Genomic DNA, 27393 nt, shown 5'->3' with positions numbered 1-27393 from the left:
CAATTTCATTAGAATGTATCTGCTAATACAAATGCATAAAAATGTATTAAAATGTATTTCCCATTCTGTTTGAAGCAACTGATATCATCAGCTCAGGCCAGGCTGAACTACCTAAACATACTGGGTGACCTTCGAACATATGGAGGGAAAACCTTTAATGCAACCCTGATGGTAGGTACAAAATAAGGATCAAGGGATTCTTTTAAATCTTCTTAAAACCTATTTTGCTAAGCAATATGGTTTCTTCAGCTGCAGGACAGAGAATCATTTATTACGTTGCTGGTAGGAGCCAAGTATGGTATCAGCCAGATAATTAACAGCAAGCTCAACATTATGAACCAGTTAACAAACTTCAACAACATCAGGAAGCTGGAGTTGACCTTTGAATGTAACAAGGTCAGCATGGTGACCATCTACCTAGAGGATATGAAGGTAAAGAATATGTGTGCTACTTCCTTGCCTGAATTTGAGCACCAAATGTCATACAATATACTTGTTTGCCTGTTTCCCACTAAGTCTTGCATGATAATCACTCATGCCTTCAGTTCTTCCACATAATCACATATTGCACTTAGACCTTCTGAGCACGTCCTTACCCTTTCAATTACACGTGCACATTGGCCATCATATTATAGCCAATTCATCCCTAGTAGCGTCTAAAGAATAGAGCTAGATATTGAATCCTGTATCGTTAGTTACCCAGGTAAGTCAAGTTTTCGAGGATCTTCCTTTCCTCATTAGAATATGCCTTGTCTGTACTTAAACCATCCCCTCTTTGAAAACCTTCAGTTGTTCACTCACTATTTTACTTGCCAGTCTTTGAATCCAATCCACTTGGATCAAGTTCAAATTATTAGCTCTCTTCCAGTTGATTACTTTCACCTTTGCTTCTTTCTCATCCTATCTCACAGCCACTCTAAACCTGACACCTACTCAAGGTGCCCATGCCATTCCACAGATGCTTCCTCCCTCTATGACTAGAAGCACCCTGAGCCACAATATACACATATGAGGAATTCCACCTCCTCTCTCCCCTAACGTTTGTTATTTTCTGGTCAGTATGAGAATAGTTGAAGATGTGAGGCCCAGTAGGCCCTGTGATGGACTGATATGAGAAAGCATGAATTGACAGTTGAGCTAGCTTTGGGGATGAACTAAGCAGCTATGTTTAATAGTGAGAACCACGAGGCCATGCATCAGGGTCACATTGAGGCCCTGCTAATGGCAGAAGGAGCGCACCTCTTCAAAAACTAGCTAGTCCCTCGGACACCACATGCCCCATGTGTGGAATAGTCTGCAGTTCCTATGTTGGCCTCATTAGCCACCTCAAAACCCCCAAAATCAGAGCAGAAATGTCACCCTTGATCCTAAGGAACTTCCTAAGAAGAAGGATGTTGATGGTGACAGCCCAAGAAATTCTAACCAGATAGAAAGGTGGCAGTGTTTTACAGAGCTGTGGGAGGTGTTTCACATCCACGTAACATGCAGAATGCCAGACTTTACAATACCGAGCATGACTTTCAAGACTGCATAAATAGCATGAGCATAAGTGCACAATTTCCCACCATGGAAGGAGTTCTTAAAGTGGCAGTTCTCAATGAGAAATACCACTTTCAGCAGAGGAGTGCTTAACATCAGATTTTGATTGGAAAGAAAGTTTGGAGATGGGAGTGGTCACCTTGCCTCTGAATTATGGCATCCCAGGATGGAAACTGGCCCACTAATGTGGATTTCATGGTTTTCTTCAGTAGTGGATTCCCCAATGGCAGCTCAGATAAGCATGGTCACTTTAACTTACACTTGAGCCATTCCTCTCTTCTGTTAAGCCTGCTCTTCCTGTTAAGGCTTGTGAGGTTTCTGACAAGTGCTTTAGTGTTTCAGCAGTGACATCAAGACTGCTGTGTTCATTGATTGCAATCATTGCTGCATGTCCAGCAGTCTTTGTGCATAAACATAATACTTCCACACTGTATGCATTGAAGTGCTGATCCCATTTAGGCTTCCAATCTATCCAATTTATCTGCATTAAAAAGCACAGTGCAATAGAATTTGTAGCTTACAGTGTTTCACTAAAGACTTGCAACTTTCCCTGTATTGCCAAGTTAACAGCAGGGTTCACAGATTAGAATATATTTTAGAATATACTCTGACTATTTCTTCACTGAGGAAAACATGAAATATTTCTGACAAAACAATATTAATAATGCATACTTCACACCATCCCAAGTAAGTTCACAATGAACGAAAGGTTTTTGAAGCATGATTGCTATCGTAATGTCAAAAAATGCCGTGGTGAATTTGTGTACACACAGCAGGAGTCTGCCAACTGTATAGGAACTTTTGACTAAGAGGCAAGATGCTGAGGCATGGCTGACACATATAGACTTTGAACAATTCACTGATAAACTGCAACAACCCTTATCAAACTCTCCTATGTACTTTCATCTCAGCCTCATACACACAGATGTGAAATACTGATAAACTGATTTAGAATTCAATCAATAGGATTTCTCATGAAGACAATGAGACTTCTCCTCAGTTTACACAAAACACCATACAATCCACAGAAAACAGTGGCTCAAAATTGAAAGGTGAAAAAGGTGGATTATAAGCAAAATATTCAGGGAATAACAGCAGGGTAGATTGGGGGCTGTAAGAGACTGATAGATAGATGCTAATCTAACGATTTGTTTCAAGGAAAATACTGCACTCCTTTATCTCCCATTTGAAACTGGAATGCAGCAGAATGTGTCTGGCAGTTTGCCTGAGGTTAACATGCCCCTGCTGTGGGGATGATACATTATCCATCTGGATTCAATTGTTCACAAATTTTAGTTGTGTGGTGAGTTGGGGAGTAAGAATGTTAGGTTTTCCTAAACTGCTAGCTTCCACAGTCACTCTGCTCTAAATCGCAGGGACAGAATAACTTAAAGAACTGGGACACATGCCCGTGGCACAAGGGTTGTGGAAGCTTGTGCAATTCCCTGCTATGCTGAGGGAGCAAGACGCCACTTTAACTGAAGGGGAGATACCATTTTTTTTCTTTTGTCACTCATCTGTTAGGTTGGGAAATAGTCCTTTCGGGATAGTTTCCCTTTTGTCTTGTCAACTGAGGGAACTGTTGTCGTCCAGCAAGGATCCCATAGCTTCTGCCAAGGGACATAAGTCCCATTAAGTACTTCTGGCATCTGGATCCTTGGAATAACATAACAGTAAGGAAATGGACAGAAGTGCCACTCTTCCTTCAAGGATAATTTTCTGGGTGATTTTTGTTTAGAGGCAGGAAAACCAGGTGGATTCAGATCCTATCAAAAATTTTTCTCTCCAGCCCGCCCCACCTGAACACAACCATCTGCCAGAATTACACAATAATGCATGAAAATGATAGCTAACTTCAACTGACAACTCTTCCAGATAGGGCAAAGAAAAATAAAATCTTACAGACCCACTAACTTGATAGGAAGGGGAAATCTTCCTTTAAAGACCAGATAACATTGTACCTAATAAGATTATTTCTGCTTGATATCAATTTGTCAGCAAATGACAGTGAATATTGCAAATATTCTACTCAAAGATGGAGTATCCTCTGTCATTCAGTTGTTACAATGGCCTGAGTAGTTGACATAAAGATGCTTGTGATGCCCACCTGGCAATATTACTCCTTGGGCCTACTTGTTAATCCCAAAGGAAAGACAGAAGGCATTATCACAAGATCACAAGACAAAGGAACAGAAGTAGGCCATTCGGCCCATCAAGTCTGCTCCATGAGCTAAACTAAAACTATTCCTATCTATCCCCAATTTCTGGCCTTATCCCCATATCCCTTGATACCTTGACTAATTAGGTACCTATCAATCTCCTCCTTAAACGCCTCCAATAATCGGGCCTCCACAGCTGTATGTGGCAAAGAATTCCATAAATTCACTACCCTCATCCTCGTAAGTCTTTTCTAAACCCTCTCCAATATCAGTACATCCTTCCTAAGATAAGGGGCCCAAAACTACACACAGTAATCCAAATGAGGCCTCACCAGTGCTCCATAGAGCCTCATCAACACCTCCCTACTTTTATACATTACACCTCTCAAAATGAATGCCAACATATCATTCGCATTTTTTACCGCCGATCCGACCTGGTGGTTAACCTTTAGGGTATCCTGCACCAGTGCCCCCAAGTCCCTTTGCACTTCTGTACTTTGAATGTTCTCCCTATCTAGATAATAACCTGCCCATTTATTTCTTCTTCCAAAGTGTACAACCGCACATTTCTCAACATTGAATCTCATCTGCCATTTCTTTGCCCGTCCTCCTAAAATATCTAAGTTTCTCTGCAACCTTCCTACTTCTTCAAAACTCCCTACTCCTCTACCTATCTTGGTGTTGTCTGCAAATTTAGCCACAAAACCATTAAATCCATAATCCAAATCATTGACGTACAATGTAAAAAGAAGCGGCCCCAACACCGACCCCTGCGGAACACCACTGGTAACCGGTAGCCAACCTGAACAGGATCCCTTTGCTTTCTGCCTACCAGCCAATGCTCCACCGATTCTAATATCCTTCCATGAGCTCTCATCTTATTAATCAGCCTCTTGTGCGGTACCTTGTTGAAGGCCTTTTGAAAGTCTATATACACAACATCCACAACCTCTCCCTTATCCACCCTACCTGAGATTTCCTCGAAAAACTCCAATAGGTTGGTCAGGCAGGATCTTCCCTTCATGAAACCATGCTGGCTTGGACCTACCTTGCCTTGCATCTCTAGGTATTCCATAGCCTCATCCTTGAGGATTCCAATAAATTTCCGAGCACCGATGTCAGACTAATAGGTCTGTAATTTCATTATGCTGCCTCCCACCTTTCTTATACAACAGAACTACATTTGCGACCCTCCAGTCCTCTGGAACCATGCTGGAGTCTATTGATACCTGGAAAATTATCACCAATGCCTCCGCAATCTCTAAAGCCACCTCCTTCAGAACCCGAGGGTGCATTTCATCCCGTCCGGGAGACTTATCTGTCTTTAGTCCATTTAGTTTCCCAAGCACCTTCTTTCTAGTAATCTTGACTGAACTCAGTTCTATCCCCGAGACCCCTGGCTATCAGGTATATTGTTGATGTCCTCCACAGTGAAGACTGATGCAAAATACTCATTTAGTTCCTCTGCCATCACTTTGTTATCCATTATAATCTCTCCTGCACTGTTTTCAATTGGTCCTATATCAACCCGTATCTCTCTTTTACTCTTCATATATTTAAAAAAACTCTTAGTATCCTTTTGAATGTTATCTGCCAACTTCCTTTCATAATTCATCTTTTCTTCCCTTATGACCTTCTTAGTTTCTTTCTGTAAGTTTTTAAAAGTTTCCCAGTCTTCTGTTTTCCCACTAATTTTTACTTCCTTGTATGGCCCTCCCTTTTGCTTTTATTTTAGCTTTAACCTCTCCTGTTATCCATATTTGTGCCTTTTTTCCATTCATAACCTTTTTTCTCGGAATATATCTATCCTGCATTTTCCTTATTTCTTGTAGGAATTCTATCCATTTCTGCTCTGCCATCCCTCCAATTAGCTTACCTTTCCAATCAATTTGGGCCAGTTCTTCTCTCATGCCACCATAATTTCCTTTCTTCCACTGAAATATTGATGCACCTGCTATCAGCTTCTCTTTTTCAAATTTGAAACTGAACTCAATCATATTGTGATCGCTAGTTCCTAATGGTTCCTTTACCTTTAGTTCCCTAATCACCTCTGGTTCATTACACAGCACCCAATCCAAAACAGCCGATCCCCTGGTGGGCTCATCAACAAGTTGCTCCAAAAAGCCATCCTGTAGACATTCCACAAACTCGGTCTCCCGAGATCCACTGCCTTCCTGGCTTTCCCAATCTACCTTCATGTTAAAATCTCCCATAATTATCTTGACGTTGTCTCTCTGGCACAGTTTTTCTATTTCTAGCTGTAATTTATAGTCCACATCCTGGCTGCTGTTAGGGGTTCTGTATATCACTGCTATTATTGTCCTTTTATCATTGCTATTTCTTAGCTCCACCCATAAGGATTCCACTTCTTCTGACCCTTTGTCCCTTCTTTCTATTGATTTTATATCATTACTAATCATCAGGGCCACACCACCCCCTCGGCCTACCCACCTATCTTTCCTATACCCTGTGTATCCCTGGACATTCAGTTCTCAATCACATCTGTCATTAAGCCATGACTCGGTGATTGCCACAATTGCATATTTTTTAATCTGTAGCTGTGCCACAAGGTCATCCACTTTATTTCTAATGCTACGTGCATTTAAATATAGTACATTTAGACCAGTATCTACTACTGATTTCGCTGTATTTCTATTGTTCAGCAAATTATCCTGTCTTTTCACCTGCCTGTCCTTCTTATCATCTTCACTGCACACTGTCTTGGACTTGTTCCTATATACCTCTTCCTCTGTCCTAACATTCTGGTTTCCTTCCCCCTGCCAAATTAGTTTAAGCCCTCCCCAACAGCTGTGTGGAGTCAGCTTAGTTGCTGGAACTACCATAAGCATGAAAACATTCAATTTACCTGCTTTTGAGGGATTTGCTCCTATATTGTTTGCCAACTATGGCTGAAGAGCTCAGTCAACCCTGCCATGTCATCTGTCCTTTGTTGGCATTTCATCTATCAAGTGTAAGGACCAGTATCCACTTCTACTTGTTTATCTGCCCACAGCTGTTGATACCATAGTAGTTGCTGGGTTATCACCTGCTAGTTGTGAGTAGTATCAGGAACTCTCATATTCCTTGCAGACCAGTCTTGATTTACATTTATCTTCTTTCATTAAAGGCATCTAAGCATTTCTGGCATGACCACCATCTATTGCACATTCCTAATTGCCCTTGAGAAGATGGTGATAAGCTGTGTGCTGGAACCATCACAGAACCATGAATTTCAAAGCAATTGTTGTCTCTTTTGTTCCATTCTTGTTCATTATTTACATTAACCCCATCTCTTTCAATCTTCTCTACTTGCACTTTTCAACTACTTTTATTTTCTCTGCTGACCTTTATTCTGGTTACATAACTCTTCATTTAATTATTCATCAAATGTTACTGCTCATTTAAGAACAAAAGGAGAAAGAAAACAGAAAGCTACCAACCTGTTAAACCTGACATCATTACTTGGAAAAATGCTGTATCTCAATAAAGGGTGTGATATCAAAAACACTCAGAAAATAATGGCATGATTGAGTAGAGTTAACATGGATTTATCAAAGGGAAATTATGTTTGACTGATCTATTGAGATCTTTGGGGATGTTTCATCAAGTAGATGAAGGGAAAGCTGTAGATGTGATTTATTTGGGTTTTCAGAAGTCTTTCAATAAAGTCCCACGTGGGAGGTCGGTAAACAAGTTTAGAACACATACTATTAGGGGTAATATATTAACATGGATTGAGAGTTGGTTAACAAATAGAAAATAAAGAGTAGAGATAAACAGATCTTTCTTAGGTTGGGCGGCCACGATTAATGGGGTACTGCAGCACCCCACTATTCACAATTTGCATTGAAAATTTGGGCAAGGGAATGTAAGGGAACATTTCTAGGTTTGCTGATGACAGTGATGAGGAGGCTTCAAGGAGATATGGACAAGGTAACTGGGTGGGCAACATGACAGATGGGGTACAATGTGGAAAGATGTGAGCTCATCCACTTTGGTTAAGAAAAAACAGAAATGCTGAGTATTTTTAAATGGTGAGAGATTAGAGAAAATTGATCTTCAAGGGATCCTGAGTGTTCTTGCGCATAAGTCACTAAAAACTAACATGTAGATGCCATAAGCAAATTGAAAGTTAATGGTATGATGGCCTTCATTGCTGGAGGATTGAGCATAAAAAATAAAGATGTCTTGCTACAATTAGAGAAGGCCTTGTTGAGGATTCTGTACAATTTTGATCTCCTTACCTAAATACTGGTTACAGAGGAAATGCAGTGAGAATTCACCAGAATGATTCCTGATATGGTGAGTCTGCCACGTGAGTAGTGAATATGGAGGTTAGGCCCCTGTCCCCCAGAGTTTAGAAGAAAAAGGGGTGACCTCAAAATACAAAATACTTAGAAGACTAGGGGTAGGTGCAAGGAAGATGTTGCATCTGGCTGATGAGTGCAGAACTAGGAGTAAAAACATAGAAAAATAATGTAGGAGTAGGCCATTCAGCCCTCTGGTCCTGCTCCAATATTTAACAAATGGCTGACCATTTATATTAATATCCTGTGTTCCCCCCATACCCTGTGATTCCTCTTGGATTACAGTCTCAAAATGAAGGGTAGGCAAATGAGGAGACATTTTTGCACTCAAAGGGTGGTGAATTTTTGCAACTCTATACCTTGGATGGCTCTGGAAACTCAGTCATTGATTGCAGTCAAAACAGAAATTGATAGAATTCTGGATATTATAGGAAACAAGGAATATTGGGATAGGATTTGTTGAGGCCAGTGTTGAGGATCAGCCATGATCTTGTTAAATGACAGAGCAGGCTTGCTGGGACGCTTGGCCTACTTCTGATCCTATTTCTTATGTTTTTATGTTCCTATCTGTTTACCAATATGTTCTTTAAGACTAAGCTGAGAGAAAGGGCAAAAGAAATTATACGGTCATGAAGGATATCATAAGAAGATGTTCAATGTCTACAGCTAGATTTCTCACTGGCTAGATGATGAGCAGAAACTTCTCTGTTTTTTCACTTCTTTAACCTAGAGTTATTTGGGCTGCCCATGGTACACTTTTGATTGTTCAGTCATCGCAAAGTGAGGTATCAGGGGAGTTGGAAAGAAATATTCCAATAAAACCATAGATTGTCATGAATGGAAGTTTTTACATATGATTTAGAGTCATAGAATCATACAGCATGGAAACAGACCATTTGGTTCATTGCGTTCACACTGACCATTGAGAATCCAGTTACACCAATCCCATTCTAATCCAGGTTTATTCTCCTTACATTCCCATCAATTGTCCTAGATTCCACTACTCAGCTACATAAACTAAGGAAAAATTACAGTGGTCAATTAACCGCATGCCTTTGGGCTGTGGGAGGAAACTGGGTCACCTGGGGAAAATCCACGTAATCACAAGAACTTGCAAACTCCACACAGACAGCACTGAAGGTCAGGTTTGAACCCAGGTTGCTGGAGAAGTGGTGCCACTGTGCCACACAAATAGGATTTCTGTCTCCTTTGTTCTTACTCTTTTGATCCAGCTTTTTTATTCCTCTCTTTGTTTCTCTTTCTTTATCTAATCTGACTCCAATTCTCCTCTTCAACATTGTTCCTTTGTTTCTTCCTCCATTCTCAAAGACACCACTGAGTTGTCCTATCATTCACCACAGACCTGGATTCCCTTTGACTCCCTCCATTAGCTCGCAGTTCCAGATACTTGTAGTATAAGATTATTTAAACTGAAGGTGAGTAGAAAGGTCTGAAATAAACTAGTAAATCACTTGTCCAGCAAAATTATTCTGCAAATCCTCATGAGTTAGCCAGTGAAATGTTCAGGCTATATTAATTTATTGATTGTATACTTCTGTTCACAGTCCCTGACATTGTTACTGGAATCCCACCATGCTAAAGACCTTGTGTGTTTCATCGCTGGGTATCATAGGCTATATGTGAATTCCGGAGACTCCATATTTACCTGGCCTGGCAATTATCAAAGTCAGCCGATTACCACAGAGGAAGGTAATGGTTTGATTATTTATTTTTAAATAGGAATTCTGGTTGTTGACTGGTCATTCTTTTTCCCGAAGATTGTCTGTTGTCACTGGTTCAAGGCAGAGTTGTTTCTTGCTGTATTTGCTAGCATTGTAAATCTGAGGATTCTCACAATGGATGGAGAGGCTGATCATATCCCTGAGTAGTTCTGATTGGTGTAAGGTTTTCTGAGTTGTAGCTCCACCTCCTAATTGGAAAATTGTGTGTTGAAGCCTAAGCTGAGCACAAACATATGGTCCAGCACACCAGGGCTGTAATGGAGAGCTACTCAGAAGAGCTGGTTTTCAATTGAGACATTATGCTCCATTCTATTGATATGATTTTGAAGACATCCAACAGACTATTTGAAGATGAGCAGAAAGATTTTCCTGATGTTTCTGAAACATTTATCTATCAAACAAAGCAGATTAGCTGGTTGTTTATTTCATTAATTCCTGTGGGAGTTTCCTGTGTAACATTTGATAGCTACAGTTTTTTTTCAGCAGTGACTACAGACAAAAGTGTGATATGGCTGTGGAATCTGGGGCATGTAAAAGTGAAGGTTCTTCCTTCCTTCAACAACACACACAAAATGAAGGAGGAACTCAGCAGGTCAGACAGCATCCATGGAGGGAAGTGAACAGTCAATGTCTCCAGCCCAGACCTTTCATCAGGACTGGAAAGAAAGAGGGCAGAAGCCAGAATAAAAGGGTGGGGGAGGGGTAGGAGCACGAGCTGGCAGGTTATAGGTGAATCCAGGTGAGGGGGGGGGTAGATAGATAGGTGGGAGAGGGGGGAGTGGAAATGATGTGAGAAGCTGGAAGATGACAGGTAGAGGAGGCAAAGAGCTGAAGAAGATGGAATCTGATAGAAGAGGACAGTGTTATGTTTGTTCTTCATCATGAGACAAACTTGGCGTGGGTTTAACATCGGAACATTTATTAAAAAAACAACAAAACAACAGACTGCACAGACTTACAACACCAGGCTGGCTGGCTTTTCCCACTCTCTCCAGCCACTTCCTGTTTCCCCCATATGACCCCTTGCATTGTCTGCTGGGAACTGTAGTTCTTTATTTATAACTACATAATAACACAGACAGTAGATCATGGAATAAAGGGAAGGAGGCGGGGAACCAGTGGGAGGAAGGTGTGTGTGATGGGCAAGTCATGAATGTGTCTGTCTTTCTGTTTACATTTGTCCACATTAAGCTGCATCTATTGTGCATTTGCTCACTCATCCAACCTGTTCAAATCACATTGGAGATCCTTAGCATCCTCCTTCCACCTCATGTTATGTCCAGCTCAATGTCGTCTGCAAACTTGAGGATGTTATATTTTGTTCCCTTTTTCATGTCATTAATATACATTATGAACTTCTGGGGTCCAAGCACTGATCTCTGTGGTATTCCATTAGTCACCGACTGCCACCCAAAAAAAGACCCATTTATTCCTACTCTCTCTGTCTGCTGCCTAACAACCAATTCTCAATCCATGCCAGTATATTACCCTAATCCTGAAAGCTTTAGCTTTATGCACCAATCTCATTAGTTCTTATATGGGACCTTATCAACAGCCTTCCGAAAGTCCAATAACTCACATACACCAGTTCTCCCTTTTATTCATTCTACTGGTTACATCCTCAAAAATTTCCAGCAGATTTGTTAAGCCTGTTTTCCCCTTCATAGAACATTCTGACTATATCCAACTCTATTAATGCTTTATAAGTTTCTAACAAGATTTCAGCATTATCCCCACTACTGATATTAGGATTACCAGTCCTGTTTTTATCTCATCCTCTATTTTTAAATAGTGAGGTTGCATTTACTACCCTCTAATCTATAGAAATTGCTCCAGAGTCTAAAGAATTTTGAAAGGTGACCATCAATGCACTAATTTCATGAGCATAAGATGTCTGCACATATCAGCATTGGCTAAGGATAAGTCAGGCTTTGTTATGATGCCCCCTGTGTATTATTAGTCTCTCAATAGTCTCTAACCAGCTTCATGCACACACAGAATTTCCAGATGGATGAATCACCCCAGTTTGGATCAATTGGGAGAGACAGATATAGGAAAGGAACTATAACAGATTGTCCATGTAAAGAACCTGAATGTATATGATGCCCGTCAAGATATCCTACTCTGTTTCATAGTCAATTATATATTTTTAAAGTGTACAGTAGTTACTGCTCTAATAAAAGAAGCCCTAAAATCAATTTGCACACATTTAGGTTCCAGAAACTAGAGATAGAATCTAGATGATCTTTACTCAGTATGTTAGTTGAGGGGTAAATAATGCTCGGGGAATATCTCCAAAAGTTTCTTCAGGTAGTGCTAAGCCAATATTGAATCATCAACCATATGTAGCTAATACCATCTAGATGTGGCTACTGCATTTTTGATTAATAAATAACAAGATAACTAATAGATTCCATTCTGATCCTAAAATCCACTGCTGACATATGCATCTGAACGTTCACCTTATTGTGTGTTTCTTAGTAATATGGTAAGATGAATGGATGAGCTTATGTATATTATTTGTAAATACACGTCTTCCTCCGCAACTAAATGATGCTGAGGAACATTTGGTACTCATACCTGAATTGTATCAAAGGCCTTTCTGTTAAAGTTAATGAATGTTGTTGAAACAACGTTTCTATGGCTTCTCTTGTAGCTCATCTAGCAGTTTCAACTGCACAACATGTAGTGAGAGAATCCTCTACTTCAACGTACAAAGGCTGAAATTACCTTGGGTTAACATATCATCCAGAACCTCAGATGGTGCAGTAAGCACTCAGCACTAAAATGCCTTCCTGGTTAAGATTTCCGTAGTAGGAATTGAACTCATATTCCTCTGAAAATAGAGGTGAGAGTCCTACTACTGAGCTAAAACCAGCATACAATTGTCACTTGAACTAACCACAGTGTATCAGGAAAATGTGTCACTGAACAATTTGATCTTTCTATTCCAAATTCCATTTTGTTTCTTGGGACACCTGGACCAAATATCTTGATGTGATTGAGTGCAATAGTTTTTTTTAAAACTTATCAAGACTGAAATAACTACTTCAGGTTATCAAACTGCTCAATAGGCCTATATTTCAGAATCAGGAAATGCTAAAAACTCACAACTGGAGAATTAGTTTAATAAGAACTTCATAGCCCATGTAGTTTGTCTTTCTCTTTGTCTTTCCCAAAGAGATGTCTTTCTCTTTTCAGATGCTGATGGGTCTGTTGTGAACTTCACAGCATTTTCCAGTAAATGGATTTCTAGCATTCACAGTGGTAGTTTTCCTCTTTGTTTTAAAATCAATCCATTTCCTGGACTCAAGATCATTTTGCATCATACATTTAAATGTACACTTCCTGATGTTGGAAGTCATTCAGTACAGATGTAAAGCAGAATAAAAGAGGAGCATTAGTGCAGCATTTTTGTCAAACACTTAATGAATGTGTTAGAGATTATATTCATATTCTCTAGGAGGAGACCATTTAGCCCATTGAGCCTATGTCAGCTGCCAATCCCATTCCTCCACTTTTGTATCACTATTATCTTTCACATGCCCATCAATTCCACTCTATTCTTCTGCCACCCAAATACACTGAGGCTAATTTACAGTAGCCAGTTACCTACCAACCAACATATCCCTGGGATTTGGGAGGAAATGGGAGCACCCCGGGGAGACCCATACAGTCACAGAGAAATGTGCAAACTCCACATGGACAGCATTGGTGGTCAGGACTAAAGCTAGATCACTGGAGCTGTGAGGGAACAGCACTCCCTGTTGCTCCATATATTGTAATCAATGTACAGGAGTGAACTAAATTTTGTAGTCAGTGTACAGGAGTGAACTGAACCACACAAAATAAATATCAAACTGAATTGATTCCCCTGGCAAACAGGTTAGATCTGTAGAATATGTGGTACTGTACTTTCTTGGTATCAGCCTCAGCCATTGCCTCTTTGCAGTGAATTCCAATGGAAAGTAAACATGAATATGTTGCAAGCTGAAGCAAATTTGTGGAAGATGAGTCACTCTGACCTGGCAAGCATTTTCTAATGGACTTGTTCAGCCTGAATTCAGTCTCAATGAGGTGGATGTTAATTGCTGATAAAAAAAATTCTCAGTGCTCCAAATTGTGACATAGACTTAGAGAATGTAGCTGCAGCCTAAAGAGCTTAAAGAAAGAATCTCATGGAACACTTATCAAATATTTTTCAAAAATTAATTTACTTTCCACTTAGTGTGATTGAATGGCGGAGCAGACTCGATGGGTTGAATGGTCTAATTCTGCTCCTATGTCTTAGGTTTTAAGTTTAATCATTTAAAAATTTACTGCTTTTTCTTTAAACAGTGAGTGAAATATTTGCCTGGGATAAGAAATGAATCTGAGTGGTGTGAGGAGCCGAAGTAACACACAGGGTGACCTGACAAAAATCACTGAAGCTCTCTCAGTTTAAGGCTCACCTTGAGTGATTCCTCAGACTAAATCCACCAAGACAACACTATTTCTCTTCCTGAAATAATCAGCATTCATTTTCAACTATATAAAGCAAACTGAAACTGTGCAAACATGAATTATAATGATTGGATTTTTATTATCAAAAGTATTTGTTGGTGGATTCCCTATTTGACATTAGATGTAACTTTCTCACTGTGCAGGTGATGAGACACGAGGATTAAGTGACTCAGAATCATCATCAGACATTGACTCGTTGGTGGACATGTCTATACACAAACTGAGAAATGGGTTCATACAGCCACTGACTGAAGAAGATGAAGACGCCAAGAACTCTGAAAGTGAGGCTACAGATAGTGACTATATGCGGGAGGATATCCTGGAAGAGACCAGTTGCAGTACAGGGGATGTATCAGACCTTAATGATGAAACAAGTCAGGGAGGTGACACTTGTGAAACAAGCTATTCTGCTGACTCACTGGAAGAACTGCAGATGGAGACTTCAACGGGCAGCATATCATGTCTGCAGTCATATGATAACACTTCTGAAGAGGATGACAAAGATTCTGCCACTCGGGGAAGGGAAAGCGAGCCAGTTACAAAGAAGCATTGTGCAATGGAATCTGAAATTAGCCTTCCTCAGCTTTCGGTGGAATCTCTGATCTCCAATCAGTCCTTCTCTGAGTACAACAACAGTGATATGGTGACTTCCTACTCATCTGACCTCAGTCCAAGTAGGGAGCATTCTACTGCAGAAAGCTGGGACCCGTATGCCGAAGTTGTGGATGGGAGCGACACACAAGGGAACATATTTTGGGATTTGACACACCACAATATGGTGACCGAGTTACCACCCATTCCTTCCCCAGTGGAGTCAACTGATGATGGGGATGCATCTGGTGAGTTTCTAATCATCCCTATTCTGGACCCTCCCCCTGGCTTTCGAGACAGCAGTTCTGAGGATGAATTTTTTGATGCAGCTGAAAGATTTACCACAATTGAATCCCCAGATGATGCAAAATTCACTGGAGCTGGAGCAGGTGGGTCAAAATGATGATGACAATCGGTTATCTGTTCTATCCATCAAATCTCTTCCATCTCGGGGAGAATTGTTTTGAACGGGAAGCAGAAACACTTTTATATATGGAAGTAAGAGAAATTAATTAGTACTTATTATGTCTATTATTCTTCACTTTAAGTATTACCAAGTTTAATTTCTTAGTGACTGGTGATAGTGATATTGAGGGGCAAGAAATGATTTTAGGTGATTTGAAGGATCTGACCTGAGTCACACTGATTAAACAGCAGAATTAGTAACACTATCCCAGTTACAATCAACACCTTTAGTGAAGTGAAATCAACTTGTTTGGGAACTTGTGGAAGAGGGATGTTTAATATTCAGGAAAGATAGGGAAATAGAAAAGGTAATTGGTTAAAGGAACTGTTATATCATTAGAAAGGGTTTCAATGGTTGAATTAACTTGGTTAGAATTAAAGGAACAATAGTGAGCCATTAAACTGCTCTAAGGAGATAGATAGTAAATATAGAAACAATTTGCAGAAAGGTGCTAGAATTAGATAACAAGAGATTTCAATTATCCTCATCTGGGGTAGCAATAGCAAAAATCCAAAATAGAGAGAGGAATTCCTGTGAAGTGAACAAGCCTTTCTTTATCAGTGTATTTTTAGCCCAGTGGAAGAAAGCGTTGCCAGATTTTGTTCTGCAGAATGAAACAGGACAAGTGAAGGATACTTTAGCCGGAGAGCATTTGGGGAACTATGATCATAATATCCTAAGGTTAAGACTGATAATGGAAAAGGATAAAATTCATTAATATACAAAAACTCAATTGGATGAGGGGAAGTTTCAGTAAATTGAAAAAGGATCTTGTTCAGATAAATTGGCATAATGCCACATCTAGAAGAGATGCTTCCTCATAGTTCCGGTGATTTAGGTTCAATCCTGATCGTTGGTGCCGTCTATGTAGAGTTTGCAAGTTCTCCCTGTGACTACGTGCATCTCCTCTGGGTGGTCAGATTTCCTCCCACACCACAAAAATATGTGGCTTGGTAAGGAAAATAAAGTAGCTTACAATAGGAATAGTGTAAAAATCGGCTCCTAATGGTTGGCACAGACTCGGTGGGCCTAAGGGTTTGTTTCTGTGCTACATCCCTCTATAATTCTATGACTCTAAAACAGTAAACGAGTAATGGGAGGCCTAGAATGAGACAATATATCGAGTAAAGATTAGGCCTGGATCTGCAACCCAAATAAAAATGGGTTTAAAATGCTTAAAATGCCATATTTTAAGAGGTGCAATGCATGTAGCTCCATTTCAATAATAACAGGATAAAAAACTAATAATTCCTAAATCAGAGCTATTTTGCAGAGAGGGCCAGTTTTATAATCTGAAGCACCTCCAAGGGCCAGTCTCAAGAAATACATTTTAATTTAGCTACAGATTACCAGATACTGACATTTTTAGTTGTGTTTAAAGAAACAAATGCCTTAGTCTCACTGCTATACTTCTTGTCTCCTTGCTAATCCTCTTTATTGCCACTTTGCTGCCTCCTGCATATCCCCTCTCTATCTGCTTGCAGCTTTAAACACTGTTCCCTTGCTGCTCCATTCAGTGCCTCTCCAGTGCTCCTTTCCACCTCATCAATGACTTCAGCATCTCCCTTTAAATACTTAGCAGATCCAATAGTATTTGTTGAGAAAGAAACAGCATTCCAGTTCAATGGCCTTGCATCAGAACACTGAAAGGCTCTGATGTTAACTCTATTTCTGTCTCCAAAGACGCTGCCTGGCCCACTGAGTATTTCCAGAATTTTAAGTGTTAATTTATATTTTCTGCAGTATTTTGTTTCTCAACATGTCTCATGTCCTAAAAAACAGATTTGATTCTCCATCTGATTTAGAAGGAGAAGGGCTTTTTATCTGAATGGTTTAATCAAAAGCTAACAGCTGAACGAGCGCTGGGGTGACCTTGGGGCAGAGGTAAATTATATTGGGAGGTAAACTCTACAGCCAACAATCCAAGCCACTGTGGAAAATAATTAAAACGAAGTTCAAAAAAAGCTAATTGTTCACACCTTCCTCTCAGCAGACAAACATTTGACATTCCTCTAATTCAGCTAGCTGGACACATTTCCTTCCTCTCCAGCCACAAAAAGCCCTGTACTGGGCACTAACAGTTTCACCTCAGAATTGTCCTGTCAGGAATAACATCTGGGAGAGAGAAAGTCTGCAGGGATTGTAACTCAAAGAACCTTACAGCCCATTGGATCTGTATCTGCTCTTTAAAACAGTTCTTTGAAATTGTAATTAGAGCTAGCAAGATATCGGTACAGATCACTTGGAGCATCAGTGTTACATGGTGAGAGACCTGTCCCCACCAGTACTGCACTTCAGTTTTATATTGTGACAGTTTTGCGCCCAGGTCTATGGTCCCATGCAGGTCTACGGCTGTTGTACTTTGCATCTGTTTTCACTAAAGAACATGCCTTTAGTGTTAGAGGAAAAGAGGAGTCAGTGAAAAATTGGATAAAATAGATGAAGACATAACACTTAAAGGGCAGCCTTAAAAGAAGAAAAATCAAGGTTCAGATGGCATACATTCTAGGTTGCTGAGGGAAGTAGGGATGAAAATTAAGGAAACTTTATCCATAATCGTTCAATCGTTCTCAGATAGGCTGTGGTGGCAAATATGATTGTCGAACACTTCTTCAGAAAAGGTGAAAAGGAAAAACTCAGCATAAGCTCAGCATTTACAGGCTAATCAATTTAATGTCAACAATGAGAGAGTGTTTAGAGATCGTAAATGACACAAAAATTAACAGGCACTTTGAAAAATAAAAGCAAAACGTGTCTGAGTAACCTTGTTGTGGTGAAGAAGAGAGGGTTGATGAAGAGAGTGTGGTTGATGTGTATATGGACTTCTACAAGGCTTTTGTTAAATTATGTCCTTACTGTAAATTGTTGATGAAATTGAATTCCATTAGCTCAACAAGACAGTGGTAGCTGAGAGTGGAGGTGAACAGTTGTTTTTCAATCTTGACAGAATTATGCACGGTTGTCCTCCTAGGTTTGTTATGTTCAATTTATGTTATTGACCTGGACTTGAATACACAAGACCTCATTTCAAATTTCGGTGACAATAGAAAACTGAGAAATGTTGCAAACAATAAATAGAATTCAGGATAACATAAAGATTAGTGAACTGGATGACATTTGGCAGATGAAATTAATGAGAGAAGTGTTAAGTGATTCAGTTTGTTAGGTATCTAAATTTAAAGGTACAATTTTAAAGATGGTGTAGGAAAAGGAAAACCAGGGTGACTTTATTAGCAACTGTCTTACATCTACAGCCTTTGGTTTAGGGTATCCTCAAATACAAATATTTCTCCACATTTACCTTATCAAGCAATTTCATAATTTCAAAGATCTCTCTTAGTTAACACCTGAACTTTTTCTTTTCCAGAAAGAAATCCTCAGCCTATCCTATTAGTTATCCACATTCAGTTTTGGAATAATTCTTGTGAACACTTTTTGAATATTTTCAAAGTCTCTAATATCTTTTAGGTCTTCATAAGCTTTTAGCAAAGAAAGAATACCAGTACAACATTCACAGATGCTTTACACAATTTTAATGTGATGTCTCTGTTGTTTAATTCTATTCCTGTGGAATATTTGCATTTTTATTTTGATGTTGCTACTTTTAGAGAATTCTGTGCCTGTACCCTTTCACAATTTTGCTCTTCTACCCATTTATGTCTAGAACTTGGATGTCAGTCACTTTTGGTGCACTCTCTAGAGCTGTGTACAGCAAACGTCCAAGTCAGAAGTCACAAAAAAAAATCACAATATCGGGACATCCTTGCTTTAAGAAAATGTTATGATGGTTTACTGTCTTTAGGGGATGTTAAAACCCAACCTGCTGGTTTCACAGCCATTGGCTCACAGCAGCAATGGCAGTTACATGCTGACCTATAGGAAATGGGTCAGTGTTCTTATAAAGATCTCTGCACATGCAGAAAGAGTTAAAGAGGTGTGGAAGATTCAAGAAATAGAGTGAAAGGGTGTGAAATGGGGGGGGTTGATTTTAGTGAGAGGGACAAATTGAGATCTTGCTCCTTGAACTGCAGAGCAACTCAGTGAGGCTGTGGTACAAATGGTGCAATAGGCCTTGGAGGGGCAGTGAATATAATAAGGCCAGGGATGGGGCAAGGGCATGGTAAGTGCTGCAATGGGGTGGGAAGGGAAGTGTTGTGATGGGACTGGGGAAGACAGTGTTACAATGGAGATAAGTAGGTGAAAAATGTGATGGGACTGGGGGGAGGGGTGCTGCTGTAAGTGCCAGAATGGGCTTGAGTGAGTGCTCTGATGTGATCAGAGTGAGTGTTGGAGAGGTGCACCTGCTGCAATGGGGTGGGCCTCAGGGGGCACTATTTTTACATATTCAACTTCCCCATTCCTCCTACCAATATTTTCTACCTCACCACTGCCTTTATTGAAACTCATTTGCCAATACATACCTATTCTGCAATTTTAGTGGTATCTTTTATACTGTCTCAATCTTCATTTAATATTACTACATCTTCCAATTTGACATTATTAGCAAACTTGGACGTCTTCTTCCAATCGATTACAAACTACTTGTCTAAATGGTTCATGCCAATAGTCAAAGCACTTCTCCCAATGGGACAATGTTTCCACATTCCACCAGAATATCTGACATTTACCCTAACTCAATCTCTCTTTTCCATTTCAAAACTAGGTTGACACCCATTCTATTACATGTCCATTTTGCCACATACATAGTATTTAATCAAAATCTTTTTGAAAATCTACATCAGCATTGTCTCATGTTTCTGGTATTCTCTTAAACCTGACTAAGCATAATCAAAGTTGGATGGAATCCTCTAAAGCAAAATTATGAGCTTCAGCCAATTTGATTTTGATTTGTTATTTTCTACACAAAAGGGCTTATTGTAGTAGAAAGAGCAAACAACGAGTCCAAGACAGCAGCTGACTAAGAGGGCATAAATGGTAGTCGTGGGAAGCATAAAAATTGACGTCGGTGGGGTAGTTAATGTTTTTCTTTGACTGTAATTGAAGTATATTGTTGGTATGGAAGAAAATATTCATTCTCTCATATTGTAAGTTGTGTAGGAGTGTTTAATTAGCCTCATCCATAAACTTAACAAACACAAACATCCCATGAACACAAAATGAGTGCAAAATATATAAATAAAAATGTGTACTCTTTTGTCAAAGCTTTAACAAAATAAAAAAAATGAAAGGCATGCATTTCATAATGTCTTTCATAATCTGAGACATTCCAAAGTTCAATTGCTCCACTTTGCTGTGAATTTCTATGGTTCTTTGACTTCACAATCAAATAAGTATTTTTGAAGGTTACTCTTAGCTTTATTGGGAAGATGATTTGTTAACAGAAAGTCTCACAAACAGCAGTGAAATAAATGACCAGACTGTTTTGGTGATGTTGGATGAGGGATCAGTATTGGCCTGGACAATGTGACATCTCCCAAACTCTTTTTTACATTGTACGTTCAGATCTTTCACATCTGTCTAAAAGGCAGAAGGGGCCTTGATTTAATGTCTCATTTCATGCACTGGTCTCTGGAATGGGAATGACACCATGGTGCCCACAGCTGACATCAAAACCATCATCATTAAAGCTGTGGTTTTCCACGTTTAATAAATGAAATACTAAACAATGGGGTTTGGAAGACTACCTACTGGTGAAGAGTCAAGATTCTTCTTTATTGCACTAGGAAATGATCATTTTCCCAGTGTAATGAAACTCAGATCTGAGGTTGAAGCAGCCAAGCCCAGTGTTGCAATGGAAGTTAGGTGACAAGTTGATGTTCTTGGGCTTCTACCTCACTTAGCTCCTTTATGATCTTTGGGCTGCCTTAATAAACATGGTGGTGGTGGTGGTGGTGGGGAAAGGGCAGTGGTCTGGACTTTTAGGAAAAACCAGAAGACTTCAATGCTGGTAGAGAGAAGCATATTTCCAGCTCCCTTATTCTATTGTTCCTGGTCTCTCATCTGGTGCAAGTCCCAATTTGGGTGATGTGGAGTAGGGTGGGGTGTGAAGAAGATGGGAGGGGTGGGACACTGTGGGTTTGATGCAAGACGTGTGTCTGTGGTATGCAAGAAATTCAACATGAATTTTATCTTACATGACCTGTGTATCTCTAACAAGGATTCTATTATAGATTGCATCTTAATATAGTCGCTGAATCATAGGGTTCACATTACAAGTAGCAATGTAAATCAGGTTATTAAAGATATTTGTAATGACTTTAAACTATAAGCGACATAGGAAGAGGAGATCTTGTTCCACATCCATTGCTCTGATAAACTTTGACTTAAAATAGAGACATAAGAGACTGCAGATGCTGGAATAGAACATAGAACATAGAACAATTACAGCACAATTCAGGCCCTTCGGCCCACAAAGCTGTGCCAAACATGTCCCTACCCTAGAAATTACTAGGCTTACCCATGGCCCTCTATCTTACTCAGCTCCATATACCGATCTAACCATCTCTTGAAAGACCCTAACGTATCAGCCTCCACCACAATTTCCAGCAGCCCATTCCATGCACTTACCACTCAGAAAAAAACTTACCCCTGACATCTCCTCTATATCTACTCCCCAGCACCTTAAACCTATGTCCTCTTGTGGCCATCAATTCAGCCCTGGGGAAAAGCCTCTGACTATCTACCCTAACAATACCTCTCATCATCTTATACACCTCTATCAGGTCCCCCCTCATCCTCCATCTCTCCAAGGAGAAAAGGCAGAGCTCCCTCAACCTGCTTTCATAAGGCATGCCCTGCAATCCAGGCAGCATCCTTGTAAATCTCCTCTGCACCTTCTCTATGGCTTCCACAGCTTTCCTGTAGTGAGGTGACCAGAACTGAGCACAATACTCCAAGTGGGGTCTGACCAGGGACCTATATAGCTGCAACAATACCTCACGGTTCCTAAATTCAATTCCCCGATTGATGAAGGACAATACACCATATGCCTTCTTAACCACAGAGTCAACCTGCACCGCCACTTTGAGCATCCTATGGACTCGGACCCCAAGATCCCTCTGATCCTCCACACTGCCAAGAGTCCTACCATTAAGACTATATTCCACCAACATATTTGACCTACCAAAATGAACCACTTCACACTTATCTGGGTTGAACTGCATCTGCCACTTCTCAGCCCAACTCTGCATCCTATCTATGTCCCTCTGTAACCTCTGCAAGCCCTCCAAACTATCCACAACACCCCCAACCTCCAATCTGGAGCAACAAACAAGATGCTGAAGGAACTCGGTGGGTCAGGCAGCATCTGAGGAGGGAAATGAGGGGTCTCAACCTGAAATACCAACTGTCCATTTCCCTCCACAGATGCTGCCTGGCCCGTTAAGTTCCTCCAGCTTTTTGTTTGATTTAGGATAGTTCCCTTTTGCACAGTTTCATTGACCACACTCATAAGTGAATTCCAGGTATATCACAAAATCAACTAGCAAAGGAGGCCAATGACTGCAAATATCTAAGAGCATGTTGAAGTGTTGCAGAAGAAAATCCAACTGGGTGGTGTGGAGCCAAAGATTGTATAAGGATCTAAGTGGGGTGGGAGTCCAAGATCATCAACTTGCCACCTAATTTTTCCATTGTAATACCGGTAAAAACTCAAATAGTGTTAGCTGCAGCACAATCAACATGTTTATTAGCATTTGGATGACTTGATACTTTAACAATTTCAAATATTTTCATTTTTTTGGCAGATTTGGAGTCCACCTGTATGAAGGAGATTGAAGAGAAATGGAATGTGCAGACAAGCCCAAGTCACTATGGGACTACAATGGACACTGAGTCTACGGAGAGCATTAAAGATAAAAGTGAAGAAGCAAAACATACAATGAATACAAAAAAAGGACACTTTACACCCAAGGACATTTATGATGTAAAGCCTGTTCTATCCCAGTGTTATTCAAACAAAGCTAAAGATCACATGTGTTGTTATGACAGGGAGAATCTTGTATCAGGAAAGCAACAATCGCCAACTTTCTCCTCTGTGGTGAGTTTGGAGACCGAAGCTGCCTTGTTGGAACCTAAGCCAATCAGTCCATTAAAGTCCATCTCTGTCTGCATCAATAAAAAGGCTGCACCTAATTTAATGGAAATGGAGCCTGATACAATGGAAATCAAATCAGTTACAGAAGCAATAACAGTCATTACTCCAGTTTCAGCCACACGCTACCCATGTGATTCGGACTCTAAAATGGGCAATGCTCCAAAAACAGATGGCTCTGAACAAGTTGAAAGCATAAGTAAATCTTTCATTGATGTGAAGCCACCCAGAACAGCTTGTTCCAATACTGAGTGGTGTTCAAGTCCTTCAGAAATAATTCTGGAGCTTGGACAATTAAGCTTAGAGAACCCAATGGAAGATAAGGCATTGTTTGTTACCACTGCATCCTGTACTGATGAACAAAAAACCCTGAACACAATTAGCATGACAGGCAAAGACCAAAATGATATAATTATTGAAAATAATATAGTCCTAGAAAAGGCAAATGATAAGTATGGTCCATGGGCAGACTTAGATCAAAATGGAACTGGACTTAGATATACATCATGTCAAGCAGACCTCAAAGGGAATACATGCACTTGCAAGGAAGAATTTGACAATTGTGACAAAGGGCAATCATGTTACCGAGAAAGCAATAGTAGTGCAGCTTTGCAAAGACATTTGATGATGTCCTATGGGGATCAAGAAGATTTACCAGATATGTCAGTATTGGAAGAGGAAATATCTGATAGTAGAGACTCTTCCATGGGAGACAACAAAAACAAAGATGCTTATCCTCTTGACATGAACAGATTGGTTTTGAATTTAAACCGTATGTCCTTTAAAACATTTGGCATGGTTAAACATTTGTCATCACCAACCTTAGAACCAAAGATGGAAATTTTTTCAGTGAGGTCTCCAAACATTTCTAACTTTCACAGGGAACATGGGAAAGACAACCAGTCAAAAGCAGAACAGAATTCCAACCAGGTTGAGTCAATTGTGCCCCCCACGCAAACAAATGTAGATAATTTCAGTGCAACACTGCCTTGTCCAGGAGATAAAGATTCTTCCCACAAAGTATCTTCAGAAACAAATAAATCAAAGTCACTTGATGAATTAGATATCTCAGTTACTCAGAAATCTTCAACACTGCAAAGTCTATGTCCATCTGCCAAATCCAACAGTCTCAATGAACCAGAAGAGGAGTTGGGTCTGAATGTCAACTCTGAAAAATTGGTTATTCCTACAAATGATGCAACTAAACAGCTTTCAATAGGTGGAAAGGAAGCTTGTAGCTGCCAGATGGTATATGGGAATTGCTTCCGAGCATTGGGCATTGATGCTAATGATGAAAACAAAGAACCAGAAAGTCTCACACAGCTACCTTCACCAAGGACCACTCCACCTGCTTCAGGAAGCCCCTTGCCGCAAGGCCTCACTACATTTAATAAACAAGGTGAAGAAACCATGGCTGCCAAGTGCTACTTTGGTGTTCCTGAAGGTGACACTGCTGTGAAACATGAAAGTTTGGTCCTGTCACAGTTCAAGGATAAAAAATACAACATGCCAAATGGGTTCAGGCTGGTGCAAAATGATGTTGTGGAGTTACTCAATATTTTGAAAGAATGCCCCAGAGAAAGTCATGCAGAGGAAGATTGTTTAGCACTTCCCTCATTAACCAGACAGAAACTCTATAGCGAGTGCAGAAAGTTGATGTCTGCTTGTCAAAAGGGTGTGAAAGTTAACCAGACTCCTGATGAGATGATCCTTGGGGTTTCAGAAAGTTTCCAGGCCCTCTCACAGCTAGCCGAGACATGCTTCCAACTTACAACCTGCCTGCATTGTGCAAAGGCCCATGCAGAAGTGGCCAGTACCTTGAGAAAGGTTGTCATGACTTACAGGATCTTTGTCCAAGCTTCTGAGGATGCATGTGGCAAAATGTCAGACGATTTAAGCATGAAGCTTCTGGCTGAGCAATGTGCATCTATATCTGCAGGGATTTTCTGTCTGAACCAGTTGTTCACAAGTAATTCACTGCCACAATAGAAAGTATTGTTTACAAAGTCTGTCGGTATGAGAAAATACAATTGGAATTCCTACAAGACATTGGAGTGGTGCACCATTTATCCTTTGCAGGGAACATGTGTGTTGTACAATGTGACATGGTGCGATAAATCATGTGGTCTGTGCCAGCCAACAGGAACTTAATTTTACAGGTGGAAGACAATGTCATATTTTGATATTAACATTGTTTTGCCAGCAGCTGCTTGCTTGCTCAGAACTTCTATATACATCTTATGGACAAATTGGCTAATTCGTTAAGATGCTGAACTTTCGTTCATATAATTGAGTTTTGAGTTCAGTTCATTGCATTAGGGTGAAAATTTCTTCTCACTCCTGGTTTTAAGGGTTTTAGAGTTAATGTGTTTTGTGGGATTATGTTCTTGTTCCTAAAGGAAAATAGCTCATGCCACAAAATTCCTTAACACTTGAAATAATTGGCACTAAATCAGCAATATCATACTTGTGTGCTGCTTGTGTGTGTCTCCGCATATGCATCTGCTTGTGTGTATGAGTCTATGCATATGTGTGTGTACATGCGTGCGACTGTGTGTGTGTTTATGAGTATGTGCATGTATGTACAGAAGTGAATGTGTTAGTTATGCTGTCTGACAATATGGGTAGTGAGATAGTATTAAAGTGGGCACAATGGAAGGAATATGGGATTATAAGTTAGCATCTATCTTAGACACTCTCTTTCTTGGTGTGCTTGGTAATAGAACTAGGTGAAATAAGATGGAGAAAGAATGTTCCAGTTTTTGATGCTAACATCATTCGTTTTGCTGGAGAAAAATATGGTAATAAAAAGTACTGCTCCTATTTCCATTTAACTGCATTGAGTGTAGAGAATGGATTTCCATCTGAGGTATGGAACAAGCTGCACTTCCCATCACTTGGTAAGACCTGAAAACTTTCTCCAAACAGTTGACGTAATAGTTGTGTGATTTTGTTTACAGCATCATGAAGGTGGGGCAAAGGCCTTGTTCATTAAATAGATCAATATGAAAACTGAAGTGGATTTTCATCCTTATGAATGTAACCTACTTATTGCCGTTCCATGATGAGAAATGCCATCGTTTGAATAATCTGGTCTGGAAAGCACTTCATTGCATGACCTCAGGCTGATGCTTAGATCTTGGCAGAAGCTGCTAATTGTCAAGACATATTGTGAAAAAGTTAGATTGTTCTGCAGTTCCCCTTAAGATTTGTGAGTCTGAGGGTGACATTGTGATGCATCTGGTCTGGAAATGATTTAACCATATAATTTATTTTCAGTTGTTAAATAGAGATATGAAGGCTGGGACTTTCTAATCACTAATGTAGCAACAAACATCCACTGCAAACTCTCAATCTGTCTTTGCTTCAAATACCAGTGTCTGAATGGGATGGAGAGTGGTGAATTAAGGAATTTCCTTTGTGGTGCTCTTGGAATATTCTACTAAAGAATGCCAGCAATTATGTTCATTAGCACCAAAGGCATAAAAGCATAAAGGATATTCTTTACTTTTCATGCATTGACTCAAAATTCCTGCAATCTCCTCAACAAATTATAAAATTAAACGAAAGTAATGTAAAATCCATATCAATGTATACAGTAAGTGTTGCTATTGCTCAGAACTTAATTTTGTATTATTTTATATGTATTAATAGAGAATTATTTTCTCTTTCAACACTAATTCAAACAAATGGACTTCTGCCTCTATTATTTATAAGCTGTTTCCTTATAGGGATCTGCTGTGCAGTTATTTTCTCAATTGTCATTGACAGTGAATTTGCAGGGTATTCCCCAGTAGTCACTTTAAGCACTGCTTGCACAGCTTATTCCAGGACTTTCCTATTCTTTCACTACAAAGGGGGTTGATCTCCTGCAGAAAGTCACCCCATTGGCTCAAGTCCTTGTTATAGCACTAACTTCACAAATCGGGTTTACAGTTTAACAAATTATTTTATTATAGTTAAATGGAGACATAAATCACAACAGTATCTGCAGTGGCAGAAATACGATTATCAGAGTCTGTAACAGATCAAT

The 27393-nt window shown here is 39.9% G+C and overlaps 1 protein-coding gene across 1 annotated transcript in view; it reads left to right on the top strand.

The window, feature by feature from the left end:
* LOC127572605 (FERM and PDZ domain-containing protein 1) overlaps positions 1 to 25349 on the top strand; it is a 62728-nt gene extending 37379 nt beyond the window's left edge. Inside the window, exons 11-15 of the mRNA XM_052020044.1 lie at positions 76 to 171; positions 250 to 432; positions 9571 to 9715; positions 14394 to 15230; positions 23014 to 25349. Coding sequence (XP_051876004.1) covers positions 76 to 171; positions 250 to 432; positions 9571 to 9715; positions 14394 to 15230; positions 23014 to 25349 — 3597 coding nt within the window. The remainder of the gene's footprint in view (positions 1 to 75; positions 172 to 249; positions 433 to 9570; positions 9716 to 14393; positions 15231 to 23013) is intronic.
* The last annotated feature ends 2044 nt before the right edge of the window (positions 25350 to 27393 follow it).

This window comes from Pristis pectinata, chromosome 7 (genome assembly GCF_009764475.1).
Source record: "Pristis pectinata isolate sPriPec2 chromosome 7, sPriPec2.1.pri, whole genome shotgun sequence".
Classification (NCBI taxonomy): domain Eukaryota; kingdom Metazoa; phylum Chordata; class Chondrichthyes; order Rhinopristiformes; family Pristidae; genus Pristis; species Pristis pectinata.
Note: the sequence above shows the minus strand (reverse complement) of the source record. Positions and strands in the feature narration are given on the sequence as shown.